This window comes from Rhinopithecus roxellana, chromosome 16 (genome assembly GCF_007565055.1).
Source record: "Rhinopithecus roxellana isolate Shanxi Qingling chromosome 16, ASM756505v1, whole genome shotgun sequence".
Classification (NCBI taxonomy): Eukaryota; Metazoa; Chordata; class Mammalia; order Primates; family Cercopithecidae; genus Rhinopithecus; species Rhinopithecus roxellana.
In genome coordinates, this window is record NC_044564.1 from 102,322,773 (window position 1) to 102,346,037 (window position 23,265).

Sequence of the window (23,265 nt, forward strand, 5' to 3'; positions counted from 1 at the left end):
TCTTAACCTTCAGCTTCTCACCTATACAGAAGGTCTCATCATGCAGGGAACAATGACAACATTTAAAATGCTCTTTGTCAAGGAAGATCTTTTTATCTCGGCAGAGTAATTGTGTCAGATAATTAATGTCAGAGCATTCCCTAAGGTTTCATCTTCAGATGTCTTTTGACCCGCCTCTTAAACGGAAGTGAAATAAACTCATCCTGTGTAATTTGGTTAGTGGAGTTAAAATGTATTTGAGGACCCAGTACAATTAACAGAACTGAAAACTGTGATGCCTCCAAGATATCATGGGTCCATGAAAAGAGTAAGTATTTAGTAAGTACTTACCTAACTGTCCATATTGGAAAATTAGGGGACAGAAAAAATAGCATATCTGCAAGTACTAATAGAGCACCAGGAAGATGAGGGATACAAGAGTATAATAAGAGTACGTTTGGCGCCAGTGAAAATCAATCCTTAAAGGAAGTGAAAAGTCATGGACTAGTACAGAAAAGCAGACAGGAAAGAAATCCATCTAACCTCCCAGCAGAGCTTACTGAAAGTGAGTAGAAGTACAAAGGAAGACATTAAATGTTTAGGATAGTAAGTAGAGAGATGGCAGGAATGTCAGTATTTGCTAGTGAAGCCACTGTGCAATGATGAAAGCATGACTAAATGGTGAACTTTGGATGCAACGCTGAAGACTTTCACATGAGAGGTAATAAGTACGTGTGGTTCCTCGATGAGAAATGTCTTGATAAAAATAGTGTTTGTCAAGTATTATTCTAGAGCTTAGAGGAGAAAAACCAATTGAGATTTATTTAAAAATCTGTACAAAAGGAAATTGCAAAGCTCCTTGCAACATTTTTCTATTAATTCTAATATCACAGACTTCTCTTTTGGGTGGACTATATCAAGTTCTATATTATAAATGGAGGGGTATCACAACCAAGTGTTCTTTGTGTTTTCTCTGGGTTGCTAACTAAGGCACCGGCAAAACAAACAAACAAATAAACAATGTTACCATCATTCACCTTATTCACTTTGTACCTGGTCTGATTTTTGTTTTTGTCCTAAATGCATCATAGTAGCTATTTTCTAAAGCAGGCAATTCCATAGCATAACTGCATAGATAGAAGAAACAAAATAACTTATTAGTCCCCGGGAGAAACTAGAGGGAGGAAAAACATGGAATGTCATCACTGGCTTGACTTAACTTATAGTTGAATTTTAAGTTACATATCCATTGGCCATGTCCTGTATAGCTTCTCAGACCTAAAACAAATCTCATAGCTAAACTACACTGTCCTAGTTTCTTGGTTATTTTACAGCTGTGCGTATATGTGTATTTTTCTGTACTGAAAGCAGAGACTTGGAAACAGCCGGATAAAAGCCAGTCCCGTGTTGTACATGGCAGGAGAGGGAACACAGTAAACACAAACACAGCAGAGCATTTCCCTTTGTTGAAAACCTTATTGTTTCCCCTTAATGCATTGTTTAGAATAGCAATTATGTGTCATTGCCCATTATCTTATAGACAAAACCAATACCATAGTGCCGTTGCTTTTCTTTCCAACAACTGATCATCATGAATATATAGAGGATTCGTGTGCTGGTGAAACATGTCAAGACTGACAGCTCAGAGCCCAAGAGCACGGTTGAAGCACAGAAGAGGTGTGTGGCCAGGCAGCTGGAGTGAAATCTGCCCTCTACCTTCTCATTTTTGCTTTCTTCACTTTTCTCCCTCCTCTGGGTTGGGAGGGAGAGCAGCTTAGAAAGAACATCCCTTTTCAGGCTGTTTCCCTCTGCCAGAGAAGACTGGCTCCCTCTCAAGACGGCAAGCATTTGACCACTGCAAATAGCAGCAACATGTCAACTTGTTTTATTCACATATTTCACTAGGGAATCAGAAAGCCAAAGACACACTGGTGATTTCCCTGGTTTTATGGATCTTGACTCCCCCCAGGCCTGCAACACATTTTTGGTTGGTGTGTTCACATTGTCCTGGCATCTGCAGTGTGGGAAACCTGAACTGAGAGCCAGTAGCCCCGCAGCTTCTCTCTATTAAAATGTGCAATTGGATTTCACATGTGTGTTTCAAACACCATTCAAGGCATAATTTACAGGCTACTATCTAGTCCCACAGCTGTTTTTCCATCCTGTAGACTTAGCTGTTTCTAGGAATCCACCATCCGGCTCCTTAGCAAAGTCTTCCTACTTTGGGCCTGCTTAGCCATTCTTGGCTATGCAAAACTGTACAAAATCTATAATAAGGATTCAAGAAAATACTTACTGAATGAACAACTATTAACTACTCTTTCCACAGAATTATTCATTCATGTGAATAGCCTTCTTTTTGTTTACCTCATCTAATCAGCTTTTATGTCATCAAATTGAACTAATCACTGCTGATCCATTGATATAGGTCATTTACATACATTAAAAACAGCTGACAGGCCCAATGACTTCTGTGTAGGTCTCACCAAATAGTTATCACACAGAGCTTTCAGTTACTATGCTCTTTCATAAGAAGAAAACTGAGAATCACTTTTATATATTGCAAATTATTTCCCTGTGCCTAAACAAAAACAGACTATCCATGTTATAGAGACAACTAGTCAATATCACTTTGTTGTATTTCTGTGACAACCACCCCTCCCCACAGTCCATTCTCCAAGAATCTGAAATCACTCCCCAGACAGGTTAGGCCTGAGGCTTAGGGTTATGGTTAGCTCAAATGTAAGTGCTAATAATATCATCTAAACAATTGATTCTAAGTTGTCAGAGGGCCAGAAAAATCCTATACTCATTTCTGATTCTTCCGTGCATAGCAAAGTCCTCGGGAGAGAGTACAGGCTCAAGAATTTAACTGAACTCAACTCTTCTTAGTCTATGCAGAGGATAATAATACACGCAGTGGGGTGGGTTTAAAGGATTCCTTTGACCTCTGACTGAGAACCACCTTTCAAGGAAGAAAGACAAAGGAAAAAGAAGGTATGACATTGATAAAAACATCCCAGCAAAAGCCTTTGCTAGCAATGGCACTGAGATGAATCTGTTCCATTCAAACGGCTCCACAAATGTAGCTTCCATGTCAGATGAAAACAATTACTTAAAAATCACATTAATAAAGATCTTACAATGTGGGTCAAGTTAGATTTTGCCCTTCTGGTTGCAATATACCAACCTTTCCCAGTGAATAGAATATTTCAGGTGAAAAGGGGACATTTTCTTTACCCTTCCACAGGTACTCTCACCTAGTCCTAGATGTGTGACTCTAAATTTTCCCAGAAGAAAAAAAAAAAAACACCACAGGCTTCCTTCCACATTTTAAACTACTACACAGTAGCTAAGGAGATTGTGTGGTCACGTCATTACAAGTCGTAGCCATCATAACAGGCCTTCTTTGTTAAACAGAAGTCCTTTAAGGCAGGGATACCAGTAAGGAGCTATAGTGTCGAACACTATAAACGATTTGCAAAGGAAAGACCACCAAGCTTCAAAACGTTTTTAAAAAGCAGCTTTTCATCTTAGGACTTACCATTTCATTTCCTCCCACAGGTGTCTGCTCACAGGCCTCATGAATAAACATTACTCATTTACTCTTTCGATAATCTGAGAATTAGACCATGTTGACAAGTTGGGCTGTCAGATCGTCAGGTTATCTGAAGAGTCTCTTGGTTTAAACACATACATTAAAAATAACCAAAATTCGTACTTGTTATAAATGGTCCCAAAGGCCAGAACTGCAACCAAGGATGAAAAGTACAGAAATAAAATGGCCGTTTATTAAATACCTACTATGTGTCAGAGGCTGGATTAGGTATTTTACAGGTGTGTACCTTTTCTCATTAATCTCTGAAGATAATCGGTTGAGGTAGATATCACTATCCCCGATTTTACATATGGGAACAAGAAGCTAAGATTGCCCAGGGAAACGTAACCACTATTGAGAGAAGTGAGATTTCAAATCCAGGCTTTTGTTCGGCTTTCTTTCCAGTCCACTAAGCTCCTCCCAAGAATGTAACAGCAGACCTTGGCAGACAGTCGTTCCTTGACCTGGGAAGTACTCAAGCTGATGGTAGCTAACTGGCTCCCGCAGAAGGGACTCAAGAATTAGAAGGGGTTGGAAGAGAGCAGGTCTACCTCGAAGAATCTGCAGACTTCCTCTACTTCTTTTCCAAGTAGCTGATTCTGCAATCATTTGAGGTGAGATGAGAAATCAAAACAGGTCTGCTTCCTGGTCTTATAAAAACAATAAACTATCCCTTTGCTTACTATGCCACATCTGCAGGCCCCAAGGTCTGGACTCTCTTTCTCTACCCTACAGCTTTGGTCACACTGCTATCAAGGAGACCTTCTCCCTGGCTTCCTGTATTTCTTCTGAAACTCCAAAACTAAATAGTAACACACTCCTCCCAACTCCTTCCTCATTAGCATCCTTTAGCTGTAAGAAATCCCTATGTCACCCCTAAGGTATCACATGGCTCAATGAGACATACTTCCCCACTCATTCACCCTTTGCATTCCTACTCTGAATTTTGTGTCATTAATGTACATACCTGTCACCCCAAACACTTCACAGCGCATCTTTTTTAGAACAAGACAGGATATAAACAAAAACAAACAAATTGCCCTGGTACTCCATTCACTTTCTTGCTTGAAACCACAGTGGAACGATTCAAAACTAATCCATCCCACTTGACTGTCTCTTGCTACCAGCAACACTCCCATGAGTGCTGCCTTTCATTTTCATCGTGGCGTCACACAGACGCTCAACAAGTTCATTTTCCCTTCCCACTCCAACCTCTACACCATTTCAACCTTTTCACATTTCTTCCTTCACTTGAACCATCATGTTTTCACATAAGATTTTCCTCTAAAAAGAATGACTGGCAATGAATCCCAGCCCACCTCAACCCTGAGTGGTTAATTCCAGCTTGGAAGCCCATTTTTACCGTTGGAGTCTTCCACTTCTTCAGCTGGGGTAGCTTTCTGGGAGGAGTGGTGGGAGTGTGAGGAGAGGAGACTGACGATCCGTGGCCTGGGAAGGGTCAGGGCTTTTCCGTGGACCTTGAGGGAGTGTTCCTTCAGCTGGCTGATTGTCATGGTGGAGAATGAGCACCAAGAACACTTGTAGGCATGCTCACCTGGAAAAGGATGGTGACAAGAAATAGAACAGGAAAAAGAGGGGAGAAGGGTATAAGGCCGGGGTGGAAATAAGATAACTCAGGTAACTCATGCTAGAGAAGCGCTTCTCAAGCTTCATGTTCTATGAACGAACCTCACAGACCAACAACCTGCCACAACCACAGTGCTCCTTTGGAGTGGAAACTCTCCCATGAGCTCCAGAATCCAGTGAACTGGTCCTTTTTCATTTTGGGCTCTACTTACAGGAGTGAAGCTATGAATTGATTCCCCAATAGGAAGTAAAACCCAACTGCCTATGATACTTCCTTTAGAAAAATTTCCAATCCCTTCTCCCCTCTCTCTACACTAGAAATGACCATGTCAGGTTTCATTCAAGGTTGCCTTTTTGTCAGTCACAGAAAATAGTATGCTTAATTATTATTCCAACGATCTATTAGCGACTTTTTAATCACAAAGTCATTCAGTGTAAGCTCTGCTGTGCTATTCTATTCTGTACTTCCTTGCTAACTATACACGTTCTCATCCCACATATATACATTTTTGGACCAGTTCACAAACCTCAGCACAGAACTCCATTTCCCTATCTAGTCAATAGCACAGAAATGGGCAAAAATAAGTCATTTCTCTAAGGAAGGGAGCTGTATATGTAAATATGGGGGTTTAGGGGGTAGAGTGTGTGTGTATGTGTTTATCTCCAATATTCTTCAATAAAGAGTACCTCTCAGTAAAAATAAGCACTATTTTTTAAATTAATTTTATGCCACTGAAATAGAACACGGATCACCATGACCAAATTAAGTTAGAATGGGATTTACCTTTGCCATATGTCACCTTTTAAATTAATTACATTTTAAGAACTAAGAGTGTGAAGTGGGTATGCTTAAATTGTTGGATATATATACACTGGTAAGATCAATTCAGAAAGCCATTTCGCTTTTAGGAACAATAGACATAGAAATGCTCATGTTTCCAACCCAGTAATTCCATTTCAAAGAGTAATAAGAAGATATCCTTTAATAAATATAAAGTTTTACTTAGAAATATGCATCATTTATGCTTGAAAAAAGTATGAAATAACCTAAATTTACAACCATAAGGAAACAAGTAAATCTTGGCATATCCTATTGATGATTTATTTTATTCAATTAAAATAAATTCTTGGAGTTTGTAATAACATAAAAAATAAAAGTAAATACAAAGGCTAAATATATATATTCAATGACATTAGAATTACAACTGTTAAAAATAATTATAGAGAAAATGACTGAAAGGAAATATATGAAATGTTAACAACAGTGGTGTTTAGATAACAAGATTATGAATGACTGTATTTCTTCTTTCATTTCCAAATTTTCTCTAATGAACATGTATTTTTAAAATGAATTTTTAAGGTGACATTTAAAAGTCAGAGAAGAAAGAAGAGAAAACAGAACCGTAAAGTTTTGTGGACCAGTGAAAATGAACAGAGCTGTAGTCTAAGGATTCAAAGTAAGAAAAACAGGTATTGGAAGATCATTCTTTGCCCCTGCTTTTCCGAGATTATTACTTTCCTGCCACCATGAAAATTATTAAATGGGTTCACATGTGTAGTGAGTATAGCATCCAAGTTCTATAATTAAGCCTTCCTCTCACCACTGATGACCCTCAGAGCTTGCATTTCCAAAAAAGTCTTGAAGAAACCCACAGAAAAACTTGAATTGCTCAACATCACAAAGCACAAGGAAGGACAGAAGTTCAAAAGAGTCAGAGGACCCAACTAGGAACACCAGTCAGTTGTATCTCTTTAGGAGTTAGATCACAATGCTGAGTATGATGTTTACTAATATATATATATATGTGACAATATATAGAATACTACTGCCCTCTTTATTCTATTTTTTCATTTTTTTTTAAATGCAAGCTTGGTTGTGTGAACCTTACTGGTGGCTGTGAGTTGCACGACCTGAGAGAGAATTCAAATCCAGATGTTTGGGTTAGCACACATAACCTTTTCTTCTTTAAAATAAAATAATCCATCTAGAACAGACAAGATGAGTCAAGAGTCTTTTAGAAAATGTACTGGCGTTTTCGAAGCCAAGCCCCACTCAGTCGTTCAAAGCAATGTCATGGAGGCCAAGGTTCCAAGGTATGTCAAGAACTGAATTACATTGCTCCCAATCTCTCTTACTGGATGCACTTTTCTTGCCAGCCAGTGAGCACAGGGAGCCAGTTTGCTGGGTCAGCTCCAAGAGCAGACACTTCAGCTTAATATGCTGGCATCAGTGTGCAGGCTCTGATGCTCTCTTCAAGTCTTTCCCACAGGCCGAATCATCTCTTCCCAGCTCTCGCTGGTAAAAGTGCTTTTGACGAGGCTAAGGCCTATGGGCAAAACTCACCAGGAGAGTGTCCCAGCTGGATAATTTATAATATACACAAGTTAGAAAAGAGTGATTTGAACCCTGAAGCCATTCACTTCATGGACTTTAGTAGAAATTTCCCAGAGACAGAAAAATACAAAAAGATAGAGAAAAGCCCCTATAGCTGACTTCCCTGTCCCATTCCTGACTCCTAGTGGAGTTTGGGGCAGCTGGGAGCCCTGGGCAATTTTATTGCATTAAGTCAGTTCAACAAAATCCAACACTCAGAAGATAGTGAAGAGACATGGTCCTGTTTACACAGAGTATGAGGAGCTGGCAAAAGTGAAGGACTTAGGTTCTGAGCGGTTCTTACAACACTGTTCAGAGTGTGACCAAGGGTTATACAAGGCACAAGGGATGTGGCACAATGCCTCCCCTTTAGGACTATTGTAGGACTAAAGATGATGATGCACATAACATGCCTAGTGCAGAGCCTGGTGGGTAAGGGATGTTCATGACACATCAGATGTCAACAACAGTTGTCTTCAGATAAGATTATAGATGACTGACTGTGTTTCTTCTTTCATTTCCAAATTTTTTCTAATGAATAATGAGATGGAACAACAATATGATAGAAACCAGTACAGCTCCTGGACACTCACCACCCAAAGTCATTTTCTATCTTATGTATGGAAACGTATCTAAGGGTATCTCTTGAAAAATCTCACACACCTTGAGTTCCTTTTGCCCTTTCTAACTTCCTTAAGTTGTTAACTTTATTTTAGCTGGAAAGTCTTTTTAGTACATATAACGATTCTTGGCAATAGCACTAGAAAGTATAGGCAATTTAGAAATTTCTGTAAAAATCACCAACAGTCTAATTCTAACTTGTTAGTGGCACGAACAAACTAACTATAACATGGGTGACATAGGCTTTGTATTATTTTGGATTTAGGTGATTTTGTTTAACTTTTACTTTTTTCTTTACTTTTTCTTTACTAGGTGAAAATAAAACTGAAAATACATCCATCCCAAGAATAATATTCTCAAGTGTAAGGCAGGACAGTATTTCACTCAATAAAGACCATCAGGTTTCAAACTCAGAGAGTGCTAAAGAACATGTGCATCATCAGTGCACAACTCACCAGCATGAGCTTTGAGTATATGTGTTTTCAGCCGGCTGTTATAGGAGGACTTGAAGGAGCAGAGTTTGCATCGGAATGGTTTATGGTGTCCGTGGTGCGTTTGCATATGGCGATCCAAACTTGATGTAGAAGGGAAACGAAAAGAAAAATGACAAAATTAAAAATTGCATAGAGGATTTGCTCATTGCCTTTTTTCCAGGAATCCTACTTCTAGGTCGTTCAAAGTCTTTTTGTTTACTTTTCAATAATGGCATTTATCAATTTAATTAATTAATTTTCAAGAGTTGTACCTACTCTAAGAGGACAGGAAGCTAAAGGAAGAGATCAAGAGATTTTTTTGGATTTAGAGATATGGCAGTGGTAACAGGTCATGGTAAGAATCTTTATTGTCCCTTCTTATAGCTCTGATAACTGGAAGAGTGTATCTAAAAAGAGAAGGTACAATATGGGTGAATTCAAGCTTCCTGCCAAGCCAGTGAGAGTGCCTATCAATTAGCCCTCTAACTTATTCAAATAACAGAATGGGAATTAGAGAAATTTAGCATTTGAAAAGAGCTGACTTTCTTTTTGAATTCTAATTCTACTTTCATTGTGAACACTAGAGTGAGGAAGGGAGGTTTCGAAGTGGCTGACCTTCTTGCAATGGGCTGTCTTGTTTCCAGGGTCTATATTAATTTGGAGGTAAAGTGCATGCATGTTTAAAGGAGTCACGTGGTCAAAAGGCTGCACATCCCTTCTGATACACACAGCCATGTTTGCTGTAAGTCTTCCAGAAGCAACTTACAAGGGAGTTATTTAATTACAACGAACCCCTAGTACTTCATAATAATTATTAGCCTAAAAAAATAATAAATCTACCAAACAAGGTGTGGGAAGAAGTTCTAATTTGTATCAGTACTCCAGAGAACTAAACTCCATTCTAAATGCCTCACGTGGGAACGGTACTGCTACCATTTCAACATATAATGCTCTCCTGAGCTCCAAAGCAACATTTTCAATTGCCCCTGGACAGCTCCCTCTGGGTGTCCTTTAGTTATCTTTAACTCAACCTGTTCTAAACAAACCCATCAGAGAGTTGTCTACAAAACAAATTCTCTTCTTCATTTCCTTGTTTCTATAAATGGCACTAACCTTTCTCCCAGTTGAGTAAACTGAAAACCTAGGTGCCATCTGTATTTTACTTTATCCCTCATCTCATGCATTAAGTCAGTTTTTCCAAGTCAGGCAAATCCATTCCTTCAATCATTCCCTAACTTCTTGAACTAGCTACTTAGCTACTATTACTGCTTCTTAATTCCTTGTCCCTAGCCCCCATGTTTTTTCTTTTTTTTTTTTTTTTTCATCTCAAGAGCACACACTATGGAGTCAGACTACCTGGGATAAAATCTCAGCCATTACTTATAGGTTGAGTGACCTTGGGCAAATTACTTAATTTTTCTAGGCTTTACTTTTCTTATTCATAAGATGATAATAATGGGGCCATACCTTAACGGAGTGTTTGAGAATGAAATTAAGTAATACTTAAAGGCACTTAGTACAGTGCCTGGTATACAGTGAGATGCAATAAATGTTACCAATTATAATTATTTTACTAATTTGACTCTTCCTTTTACCAGTAATTTAAATTATGAAATACTATTTCCTGGCATTTAAAACTCCAAATATGGTCTCCTTTAAAGTATTCAGACCTTATCTTTCACTATTCCTTTACATGTAACTTAAGGATTAGTCAAACTAAACCCCCAGTTAGGGCCCCAGTCAGCTTCATGGTCTCCTCCCACAGCTTTTCCTCTACATCCTATGTCCTTTCCAAACTACTCAAGTCCTATATTTCTACTTTAAGACTTGACCCAAATGCTCCTTACTCCATAAAACCTTCCTGACTCTTCCAAAGTTGACATAACATTTCCCTTCTTTGACACATTATAGTATTTTACTGGTATTTTCAAAGATGTGCTTTATTTTACTGAGTCAGTGGGGTTTTTATTTTTTTAATTTCATAAACCAACCCTTGACCCTAAATTTCCTCGGGCCACAGACCACGGCCTGCGTCTTTATATTTCTCCAAAGTACACTACCTAGGACAGGATATATTCATCTATTCACAATTATTTACTGAAGTTCCACTGCGTGTCAAAGTGATAGATGCTGTTCAATAAATACTTCATGAATTGAAGAGAACCCTACAAGTTTTATGCCAATTTATGGATCTGATGACAAAGATTAGATATTAGGCTCCATATAATAATAAAGTGTTTACAACCCATCCTAACCTCTGTGAAACCACCACCTCCTTCTTCTGTTCAACAACCACTAACTGGCCCTTTATCTTTTGTAAGAAGCAAACAGTCCATCATTTATTTCATTAAAAAATTTGTTTTAAAAAGCATGTCAGTCTTAGTCATCTTTATCCAAGACTGTCCAAATGCATTATTGAATATTTATCTCTCTTTTATATGGCTGAAAGAGAAAGGCAACAAAAAGTTGTTCTTAAAACCACCCCTCTTTCCATGGCCCCAAAAAGCCTTACACACTTGTTCCAAATTTACACTTTCAAAGCCGTGATGAGTAATGGGAAGCTCCCTCTCCTCAATCTCCCTGTATGTCAAGCAACTCTTTGGCATCGGTGAACTTCTTTACCTTTCAAGGTCTTTTGAAAAATTGCAAGCAACGTTTCTTTGGTCACACGGGTTAACAGTCCTAATTTTACCTCTTTAGCAAATCAGTTTTCCAAATGGACTTTACTTCCTCAAATAATGACTAGATTTTGACTGAATGTTTGACAGATGAATCAGGAGACTCATCTACTCTCCACAGCTGCATTTTTCCTTTGGGTAAATCATAGCGATTCCTCCAATTCTCATTTTTAAAATGCCTGCATTTGCCAAATCGAATGCCATCCGATCAATCTCCGGTTCTCAGCCCCATTTTACAGAAAAAGTGACTGAGGCTCCAGGTAACAGAGCAGGAGGTGTGAACCACGAGCGGGGCCTTCTTACTCATCCAAGCTTCTGCTTTAGCTTAGTGCCTTCCACTATGACATCTTCCCCCAGTAACCACTAGTGACCCCCCAATAGCACTTACTTGTGCCTGAAAGCAGAAACAAAGGAGCAATACTGGCAGCTGTACTTGTCCTCGCGGGTAAACATGGCCAGGGCCAGGTGGCTCCTCTCATGAGAACGCAGCCCCTGCATGGACATCAGGACTCTGTCACATTGACTGCAATGGTATCCCCCCGGCCGGGTTTCATCCTCCAACATTCCATCAAGCAAGCAGTGTTCACCATCCACCCGGCCCACCAGGGCACCACTGGCGTCTTTGGCTGCTTCCAATCCATCCAGGAACAAGTGGGCAGGGTCATCCGCCTCCTGCTAAGAGAACCACACACACACACATGCCCCACCAACAAAATAAATATCCATCATCATTGCCCCCAGCTTTCTTTTTCTCCCTTCATTCTCCCAAACTCAATAGCACTTCTTGTCAGAGCTTCCTCCCCTGCCTCTCCAGCTACCTTTAGAGGGAAAGCAAGCCCAACTGCCATTCCTCATGCAGTGGAGGTGATTTTAGAACAACATACCCGGACACAGGTTGCTACTGTTTGCGAAATGTGAACAAGGGCTTCTCCCGCTCTGAAGACACTTCACTCACTTCTTCCCCTTAAAAGAAAATTCCAACTGCAATCCCATCTAAGCTGACATAAAGTTGGGCTAGGGTTGTGGCTCACAGAAAAGAGAGGAAGAAAGGAAGAGAATGAAAAGCAAAGCAGTATGGTCATTGAGGAGCCTTGGGCCATTATCTGGAAAGGAAGCAAAGCAAAAGATCCTGCTGTCTGCCCCCTACCCTGTAGATGGTGACTTCACTCTATGACTGGAGACTGCTGCATAATCAACTCAAAAAATTAAGGAGCAGCCTAGTTTTAAGTCACCTGTTTTTCGAGATAGTTCCTTGGGTTACTGATTACACAGGAAAAGCCCTTCTGTCTCTCTCACGTGATCCCAGGAAACGAGCCTGGGACACACCGCAGTGGTGTATGAAAGAAGCTGATTGCTGATATCCCTGGATTGCCACTGTTCTGCCAAAAGACAGAAAGCTTCAGTCTTCAATGAAGAAAAGTAGAGACTTTATCTTCATGTTAAATTGGCAAAATAGGATGTAAGCTCAAGAAGGGCAGATGACAAAAATATATTTGCATGTACCCATAGAGAGAGGGCAGAACCCTGAAATGACTTCTGTTTTAATAAATAATAGGGCTGAGCAATATCCTGGAGATGGGGATGGTGGCTTGGTTACTGACGTGGTGGCTGCTATTAGGATTATGATGTTCAAAACAGGTGGCCTAATAAAAGTCAGAGGGAAAAGGGAAGACATTTGTCAGCATCATATGGGAGAGGGGTTGGAGGAGACAAACCAAGGCTTTCAGGGTCAGTTGTTACTTGAATGCTTTTAGTTTTAATGTCTTTTGCAGTCCCCAGAGGATCCAGGATAAGAAGACAAAGAGATTCTCCTAGGCTTTCTGCATCCTCAGCCAGATGAGAACAGTAAGAAGTCAGGAAGAAAGAGGAGCAGAAAATGATGGGAACAGAACCCACTTGATTCCTCTCAAGAGCTCGGGCAACTTGGAAGAACGAAGAGCTAATGGCACTAAACGCAGAAGAGAAGGACGACCTGAAGCCTCCTAGACCGAGAATCCTGGACCTTCTGTTGCCACCAAACTATCCACGTGGAAGGAAACCAGATCGAAACTCGACCTTTCCCTGAACAGAAAGATGAGGAAGATCCAACCTGCAAAGAAATCAAAACAAGCCAAACCAATCCAAGCATAATTCAGAAATGCCCGCATTCTGAGATGCTCTTTCCTGAGCTGCTTTAGGCAATGGGGTTAGTAAGTAACTCGAATCGCTCACACACAAGAATGCTCATCCAGACCTTCCAGTTCTCACCTTCACGGCAGCTGACACAGCTGGGACATTGCCATACTGGACGTGCTTTCGGAGGTGATTGCAGATGGCTCGGAGCGTTGGGTGCACTTCCACACAGAATTTACATTTGTAGCCCACCACTTTCCTCTCCTTGATCTTTGGCACCTCTTCTAAGTGACCAAAAGGCTGGTAAAATACAGTGGTAGCCATCAGTACTCCGAGCCCTCCCTCAATTGTCGGAATTTATTCTTGCAGTTTATTAACATATTTTATTTTAAAGCCGATTATCAGGTTAAAAACCAAGGGAGATATAGGCGAGTATTTTTATATAACAAATTTGTCAGCATCATGGCACGCTGCCTACTATGCAAAGTCTTTGGAACCCAAATACCTTACGGCTTGTGAGTAGAGAAGATTTCTGTGCAGAAGCTCATTGTCACTGCCACTAAGTTATCTGGTTTTCAAACCAGTTTCAACTAGGCAGGTGAAACGTTGCATAGTTGCGCCATTAATGAACTTCTTGATAAAATAAAATCTACTCCTGGAGACGTTAGGTTCGCGTAGCAAACACTGAAGACCAAGACATGGCTGAGAAGTGCTAATGGTACCAAGAGACAGCCCACACTGCCTTAGGAAAGAGCGAGCGTTGTTGTAAAACTAGGCTTCAGATAAAGCTACTTGGCAGAAAGACATACATAGAAACCACCCCAAACCTCCCCTGGGGAGCCATGGGAGGAGTCAAAGGGAAGGAGGGAGGGGAACGGGACCAAGGAGAGGGATGAGCACAGAATGGGAGATAATCAAGCTCGAAATGTTTAATTGACTTATTGAGCTCTCTGGCAAGCTAAGTCACTAGGAAGCCTGCAGCAGTTTGGCTGGCAACGAAGAAGTGCATGTGGGCACCAGTGATGAGAGGCCTCCTGGGGGAAGGGAAATCAAAACATATCCTTACCCTCTCTTGTTTGAAATCTGCAAAAGCACCATCTGCATATTTCTGCTTGCTCAAAAGCTGTTTCCTCCTCTCCTGACGTTTGGCACGCTTCTGGAATTCCTCATTGTGAATGTTCAAGTGTGAGGTCAGCTCGGCTGTGCTTTGCAGTTTGCTATCACAGTGCTTACACTGGTAGGTGGAGTTCTGTAAGCGGGGGCCGTTGCCCAGAATGATGAAGTCCCTCTTCAGGTCCCGACTGTGGTGGTCAGTGTAATGCATGCACAGCAGCTCTGCAGTGCTAAAGGACAGCTTGAAGCATTTGATGCAGCGGAACGGGAGCCACTCGATTTCCTGAGCTTCACCCTCCACCTCGGCTTTCTCAAAGCTGCTTCTCTCCTCTTCTTCCATCAGCGTGGGCTTCTCATGCTCATCTGCATAGACGGCCGTGAAGTAGCCCCCCAACTTGCTGGCGTGCTGCTTCTTTGGGAACACCCCTGGGTGGCGTTTCATGTAATGCGACACAATGCCCTTCTTGCTGAACGACTGGAAAGAGCACAAGGAGCACTTTTTCTTCTCCACTGCCCGCCGGAGTTCCTCGCTCAGCTGAGGGGAGTCGTCCTTGGGCGGGGATGGGATGATCACTTTGTTGGGCTTGTCGCTGATGGTCCTGGAGGCTGCCAGGCAGTGAGTGTAATATGCATCAATGTCGTGGCGCTTCTGGTAGTGGGCTGCCAGACCTTTGCGGATGGGGTTGGTGTAGGCACACAGGGCACACTTGAAGAGGTTGTTCTTGCCTTCCGGCTGGGCTCGGACATTATTGTGCTTGATGCGGTAGTGCCTGGCGATCCCCTTCCTCGTGGAGCAGAAGTACTTGCAGAGCTGGCACCGGAACACAGTGTGGGAGACCAGGTGGGAGGTAGAGAAGTGAGAAGTGGACACGGGCTCCTCTCCCACCTCCTCCTCAGTGATAGAGATTTGGGAGGGGCTCACTTCAGTGGTCATCTCGGGCTCAAGGGGGACTGGCAGCTTCGGGGGCGACTGGGAAAAGACATCAAATTCAGGCTGATTGTGATACTTCTCGTAGTGGATTTTCAGTTTCTCCAAAGTGCCGTGCGTGTACGGACACAGTTTGCACCGGTAGGCGCCATACCCTTGCTTGAAGATCCTGCTTGTCTCCTCCACGTCGTTCTGGGATATGTCAGCAGACTGCTCTACGTCGTGCACAAAGTCCTCAGCGGTCACCTTGATGGACGGATGTCGCTTCTGGTAGTGGGTCAGGACGCCATGGATACGGGTGTTGATGTATGGGCAATGCCTGCATTTGTAGACGGCACCTGGGTTGATGTCAATGTCCTGGGCAAAGTCAGCAGCCTTCACTTTCATGCCAGGGTGCTTCTTCCCATAATGGGTGAGAAGACCGTGCAAGTTGTTATACTCAGATTGGCATACCGTGCACTGGTATGGGGTGGAGGATATGGCGGGGTTGGCTGAAGCTAGCTGCAGGCTTTTCTCAGGGGACAGTCTTGCATCCTCTGGACATTCAGCTTCCTGCTCTGGGAGAGGGGTGGGTATACTGTTTTCACAATTCACAGGGCCTGCCAACTCTTCGGATGAAAGAATGGGCTTCTCCACAGCATCTTTCTCCTTGATGATGTCCAGCAGCACTGACTCATCACCATTCATGGCCCAGGGGTGGAACGCTTGGTAGTGATTAGTGATGTCCCAGATGGAGACAGCTTCAAAAACACAGTCCCTGCATCTGTAGGTTTTGGCTTCGGCTGGCATTGTGAGAGAGGGAGGGGATGGGTCTGGCCCAGCCCACAGTTTAGTAGCCATGTAAGTGTAATCAACATAGTGTTCTGGATGCCTCCGTTGGTAATGCAGGAGCAAACCATTGGGCTCCGTATGAGAGTAAATGCACCATTCGCAGTGGTAGCCAGCTTCTATCAAGCCATCGAGAAATGCCCATCGCATGATGGACGTGACTGTGGCTTTCAGGGCGGGGTGGTCTTTCTTGATATGCTTCCTCAGTGCATAGAAGTAGGGGGAGGTATATGAGCACTGCCTACATTTGAGTGCTCGGAGTTTCGTTTTGTCCCGCTCCAGGTTAGAGGTGGAGACAAGCACGCAGCTGGCAGGCTTCTTCTGATTTCGGTCGCAGAGGCTTCGAATGGTGGCTGTATGCTGCCGGATCACATCTGCGTTGGCCTTGAAGTCCCGGTGCTTCTTCTGATAATGAATGAGTACCCCTTTGACCGTCCGGTTCCCATAATCACAGTGCTGGCAAAAGAACATCTCATTCTCCACAGGAGGGCCATCTCTCTCAGAACTGCTTCGGTTCAGCTGTTGCATGGGGGCGGGTGGCCGGGGGGAGCCTTGGGGCCCTTCGACCCCTCTCATCATTGCAGCTGTGGGAGGAGCCTGTCTGATATATTTGGCAGTAACCTTTATTTCTGGGTGTCTTTTCTGGTAGTGGACAAGCACTCCCACAACTGACCGATTGCTGTAGGAACAGTGTTTGCAGTAGTAAAGCTCAGTACTGAGGTCTGGTGGCGGGGGTTGTGGGGGGGGTGGGGAACCCATGTTGGACATTTTGGGAGACATTGGAGCACCCACCTCAAATGATAATTGAGAAAGGGCAGAGCCCCTGTCCACAGACACCATTCGCATAGTTTTCTGGATCCTAAAGTAGGAAGCCTTTTCTTCGGGGTGTTTCTTCTGATAATGAACCAAGACAGAATGCATGTTGGGGCTTGCAAACGAACAAACATCACAATCATAAACAACAACAGTGTTGACCAAAGGGTCCTTCTGATTTTCACATTCAGGAGTAAAGGTCTTGGAAGGAGTGTTTTTGTTGAACGTAGCTGGCAAACCACCACCACGAGCCACAGGCGTGGAAGTCGCCATGTTCTTGGGAGCTGAATTCAGAATCTCCCTCAGGGTCTGGGATTCCGTATTCAGCCCTTCCTGCTGCTCCACGACATAGCTTGAAAATATCATTGCGTTGTTGATCTTCACCGTGGGATGCATTCTTTGGTAATGTGGCATCAGGCTTCTAACATTCGGGCTCGTGTATGAACAAAACCGACACCGGTAGATCAGGTCCGAGTGATCGAAGTTGAGTACATTCATGGCTTCTGGGTGGTGTTCACCATAATGCTGCTGGAGATCTTCGAAGTTGGTGTAATCAATGTAGCATTCCAGGCACCTGTATACTGCGCTGTGATCGTTGGGGTCCAAGATGTACCTAAAACTGAATTTAATGTACGGGTGCATTCGTTGGTAGTGGGTGCTAACACTCCGGGCAGATTTGTTGTTAAAGTCACAGTGTTTACAATAGTAAAGCCTTCCAGAGTCACCAAAGTCTGTGTTTTCATTATTGTGCTCGGTCCCATAGATAGGAGTTTGGGTATTCAGCAGAGCAGTATTGGAAACTTGGTGATCTTTCAAGTTTGTTGAGGAGCCGTAATAATCCTCTTCATCTTCAGAAAGGGTGAGCTCAATCTCAGCCCCATTGGTGGCATTGTAATCATGGGTGATGTTTCTGAAGTTGGGCTCCTTCTGGGGCTCACTGGTATCTCTTGCCCATATCTGTTGGGCAGAAAAGGAAGTAGGAACCTCTATGATGGGTTCTGTCGGCTCTTCCTCCCTGTCCAACTCAACCTCTATCTCGACTTCGTTGTCTTCCTCTTCCTCTTCATCATCCTCAACATTGATCACTGCATCTTCCTGCTGTTTGGTTTGGTTAATTTTGCTCTGAAGGTTGCTTGCTATCTCATCAATCCTGGTTCTCTTCTTCACGGGTGACAAATCTAGAGGAAAGTCATTGGCGAGCTTCCTAGAGGCCTTAGCTACAAAATTGTTCTTGGAGGACAACCCAAGAATTGAGGTCTGACTTTTCTTCACAGTGTTGCTGGAAGAGGGGTGGCTGTCTGTCTCATTTTCCAATGGTAGGCTTGAGGGCTGCCCCTCGAATTTTGGCAAGTTGTCACAGAATGAATGTTTATGCTGCTGATGGACTCTTAGCCCTTTCAGAGTTGTGGTGGAGTAATTACACATGGTGCATTTGTATGGGTGCAGAGGTGCGGCTTGTGTGGGTGGCTGTGGCTGCTGTGTTGGTGGTGGCTGTGTTTGTGGCTGGGATGGCACCTGATGTGGTGGCTGCAGCTGTGGTGGCTGTGGTTGCTGCAGTGGCTGTGGTTGTGATGGTGGTGGTGGTGGTGGCGGTGGTGGTGGTTGCGGTGGCTGTTGCTGCTGCAAGGGATCCAACATGACTCCTGACTTTCTACCATTGATGCTTGAGCTCTCATAAGACACCATACCTTCATTCAGTGAGGATGAAATGCTTTCACTCTGGGAATTCACAGCATCCCAATCTGACGTTGTACCCGTGTGACACTGTTTGTGAGCCCCAAGTTTCAACGAGCTCTTGCAAGTAAACGGACATTCGTCACATTTGTAGACAGCTGTCTTTCCAGATAAGTGGATGTTTTCTATGTGACGAGAGATGCTACGTCGATGCATGGTGAGGAAAGGACAAAAGGGGCACTGGAACCTATTCATGAATCTTCTAAATGGAATCCCCTTGGTCTCCAATAATTTGTTGCCATCTGAGCCCATCAGCTGCTCTGCAGACAGGCCTGATGTCTGGTGATCCATAGCACTTAAACCATTCTCACTGTCTATTTCATTTAACTCTTCATCAGAACTAGAGTCATTTAGCATGCTATTAGTTTCCAGGTCAGCAGAAGAATTGGTCATGTCAGTCATTCCATAACGGGATCTCTCTGCCAAGTTAACTAGACCAGAATTGTGAGGTGACTTCGGCTTCATCTGAGGGTAAGACATGGGCGAAAACTTGGAAGCTGAAGAAGAATTGGGTCTCATGATGGAGTTGCCCATGGAGCCCCTGAAGTTGGAGACGGTAGTATTGGGTATCTCCCGGCTTGCAGCATTCATGGTCAGATAGGTGGAGTTGGAAGTGGGGCTGGGGGCACTCTTGTTCGGCACATCAGGTAGATTAGTTCCTTCTTGTTGCTGTCTGAGACTGGAAAGGATCTTGACCATACTGCGGTGTTTCTTCATCATGTGGTCACACCAGCGTTCTCGGCGGGGGGTCTGGTAGCTGCACCACTCACAACAAAAGTTGCCTCGAGATTTGGTCAAAGGCTTGACCATAGACTCTAAGATGCTGCGCTCCACAACCTCTGCTGGCAGTTCCTTGCAGGGGTCCTGCAGGGATATGGGCGGAACCACAGGGTCTGGCATTGGAGCAGGAGCAGGTGGGGGAGCAGTGGTCTCCTTCAAATTGTTTTTGTGATACATCTTCTGATGCTTAATTATTCTTGCCCTTCTTGGTGACTTGTATGTGCAAAACTGGCAAGAGAAGACCTTTCCAAATCCCTCGTGCATCATGATATTATAATTTAAGGATCCCGGGACAGGGGGTCCTGACGAACTCCCTTCAGCTTGAGCTCCATGGACCTTTCTAGTGTGTTCTATGAGGAGGTTTTTTGACCTGAAGTAGCGTACGCAGAACTTGCATTGAAAAAACTTGTTTGTTGGTTTGGGATTAGCGGCAATATGATGACCATAATATCCTGGACTGTGGCCATAGTAACCTCCGGTCCCCAATGCAGTTGCATTTTGACCTAAAGAAAAAGCATAAGGAAAGTGACAAAGCAAAAGACAATTAAGATATCTAATCATGCAAATCAGTATCATTCCAATTATTCTTCATTACTAAACATCACATGCAAAAGGCCTGAAGTCTCAAGATGAGGCCTTGAAGAGTATTGACAAAGCATCAATGAAGATACCCGTACTGCACCTTCTCATGGATAAAGATGCAGGGTACAGCTTTAGGTATTCTCCTCATCTCCATAAATGCGCCACACAGCTATAAAAATACAAGTTTCATAAATTGTACTACTTTTTCTAGAACTTTCCAAGCTACTACCTTGTTCTCCAAATTAAAAGGTAGGATATATGAGGAAGCTTTTGAAAGGATAACAACCTAAGATACTCAAGAAGAGATACATGATGCCCAAACCACAAAAATGGCTAGCAAAGCACAAGAAATTCTGCAAAAGCCACATATATTAAGAACCATGGCTACAGGCTAAAAGGAAACAAGAGCAATTAAAATACATCGGCTGTGCCAAGTTTAGTATAGATTTACCTGATAAATCTTCTGCAATGGCAAATTCATCCTTTATGGAAGAAAACTCCACCTCTGTCTGATTACTGGCATTCATGGACCCGCATCGTGGCTCATTCACATTGTCCTCAGCAACATCAGTTGGCTGCAGAAATGCCGTGTGGACATCCTGAATGTGTGCCTTGAGATCTTCATAAGACGGGGCTCTGAAATCACAGCCATCACACTGAAGCACCTCCATGATCTGGGTCTACCCTCTCACATTAGGAACCTGTGGCAGAAGTCAGAACAAAACATCTTAAGGAATGCACTAATCGCATACCTCGAGCTGATGGGGCTATATATCCATTAATGGGAAAAAATTCCAGTATCAGTAGATTTCTTATTGGACTTTGCCAATTGGAACATTGGCTAAAGAGAGGCAATCAGACATAATGGAGATGATGTCCTTGACCTCATAATTTCAAAGAAGGAAAAACACCAGATAAACATTTTCTAGCATGATATGTCTTCCAATGCCATTTGTCAAGGAAACGTTTAGTACTTCAAAAGTTTCAGAAGTTTCTGAGCTTCTCCACTGAATCCAAATTTCTTGGTAACTTAATGTTGGCTTTGGTTCTGCCTTGGACTCATTTTCTTTTTAAATTGGAGCCATCTCAAAAGAAGAGGATGTCCACACAGAAGAAAGGGAAAATTTCAATCTTCATTAGCTGTTTATTTAGTTATTATTACCTTGGTGTCTTGTCACCAAATAGTGAAATAGTATTTAAATCTTTGGAGTGGAGATAGAGCATTTTTATTGTAGCTTTTCTTATTTTAATAACTTTGCTGATATTGGGGTGCACCTCTATTTCCTCCCTTCTCCAAATAGTTTAGTTGTGGGTTTTTTTTTTCCATGAGCTAAATGTCTATTTGCTCTTTTACTACCTACCAATTATAACCTAACAGCTTCTTCAATCTAATTGGGTCATAAAATATTTCTCATGAGGTTTTCAAACAACCAACTTTGGATGACAATCCAGTTTCTGTTTAAAGTTGCACCTTGGCACCTCGATTTGCATGAAGACAATAGAAACTTGCATTTTTGAAGAAGGGCTTCTAAGTCCTGACTTTATCTTTTTCCACTTCTTTCCTTTACAACCATGAAGTGCATACCTGGATGCAAAAAGCTGTGAACCTACCATGGAATAAATCAAAACTTGCCCAGCTACCTTCATTCTGCTATTTACTGTGTGACTGAAATATACAGAAAGCTACACACTAACTCAATGGAGAGTCCCACCATCAAGAAGTCAAAAATATATTACAAAGGTGAAGTCCTTCCTATCTTAATGTATATTCTAAGTTGAGATACCCTGTTATTGTCTTAATGAGTAAGTTACTTCATTAATATCATCACAAACTCTACTGAGTCATTGTAATCTAGAACCAGATGTCCAAGAACTAACGCTGTAGCCAATGTATTTTATGATGTAATACTCTATACTTTTACTGTAAAAGATAAATTATTTCTGCAGAAAAAAAAAGGTCCAGTAATAATATATTAATGTAGTGAAAGGAGCCATCACACAAGGATTTTCTATCAAAGAATGCTCCTCCTGATCGCATGCTAAAATAACTTCTGGCAAGTCCAGTTCTGGACAGACTGAGCTTGCAGAGTGAGCCACAGATATTTACCTCCTCTTCTTTCACCCAGCAATTTATCCTTTTTCAATAAACATTGAACTGTGCACCAGACTCTTTTCAGCTAAGTCTCAATATTCCAGATACACAAGCTTTTATGTCTAAGCAACAACCCAAATTGTGTGGAAGAGGTTGCTATCAGCTCTGGATCAAATTACAGCAGTCACTGAGGCCCCACCCCACTTCTCCTTTCGCACAGTCCATTAGACCTGAAAACAAATTTTTCCATGGTGCAGACAACTCCTGCATTTAGAACACTTCACAGAAAAAAGCAGATCATCCAGTGTGCACTCCCCATCCCCCAAGCTTAGTCTTTTCATCTCAGCCAAACAAGCCACAGCTCTGCTGAATGTGTTTATCACACTTTCAAGAGATAGGAGCTCCTGCGTCACTGAAGCTCTAAGACTCACTAAGCTGCCCTAGTCCTCTGAGCTTTAGGGGCAGCCATTTTAGCTCAGAGCTTCTCCTCCGTGCACAACATGGCTTCTCCTGGATTCTGCTAGGCTAACAATCAGAAATGAATGCTAGAAGAGCAGGCTGGGCTCCTCCTATGCTCTTCTCTTCCCAACAAAGAATTAACTGTTTTCATTTCTCTTCAAAAAGCAGCACCTTTCTCCTCCTCAAATGTCATTCACCAAGATCTCCAAAGGTTCTTTTATTCCATGATTGATATGCTGGTTTGTTAGTCCCAGCAGAGCCCTGGTCAGAGAAGGATGACCCTGGGCCAGATCCTGTTCTACACCAGGATTTAGGGGTGCAGCAGGGGGACCTCCAGAATGCCTTGACTTCTTGGAAGTCGTCCTTCCACACACAGAAGACATACCATCCGACTCTGCTTGCCAGATTCCAAAGTCTAATGACCTTTGTTAATCACCAGCCAGTCTGTCTGCATCAGCAGACCCTGCCAACAGACACACCCTTCAACACAAAGGCTGTAGCTATTCCTTTTAAA

General features: G+C 42.6%; 1 protein-coding gene across 2 annotated transcripts in view; it reads right to left on the minus strand.

Moving 5' to 3' along the window:
- The window catches only part of ZNF462 (zinc finger protein 462), a 156,953-nt gene that overhangs the window by 75,343 nt on the left and 58,345 nt on the right, over positions 1 to 23,265 (minus strand). For both annotated transcript variants that reach the window (XM_010389456.2, XM_010389457.2), the window contains exons 2-7: positions 20,652 to 20,901; positions 14,489 to 20,121; positions 13,558 to 13,722; positions 11,699 to 11,802; positions 8,615 to 8,733; positions 4,941 to 5,132 (exon numbers count right to left, since the gene is read on the minus strand). In XM_010389456.2, coding sequence (XP_010387758.1) covers positions 4,941 to 5,132; positions 8,615 to 8,733; positions 11,699 to 11,802; positions 13,558 to 13,722; positions 14,489 to 20,121; positions 20,652 to 20,871 — 6,433 coding nt within the window. In that variant the 5' untranslated portion in view covers positions 20,872 to 20,901. The remainder of the gene's footprint in view (positions 1 to 4,940; positions 5,133 to 8,614; positions 8,734 to 11,698; positions 11,803 to 13,557; positions 13,723 to 14,488; positions 20,122 to 20,651; positions 20,902 to 23,265) is intronic.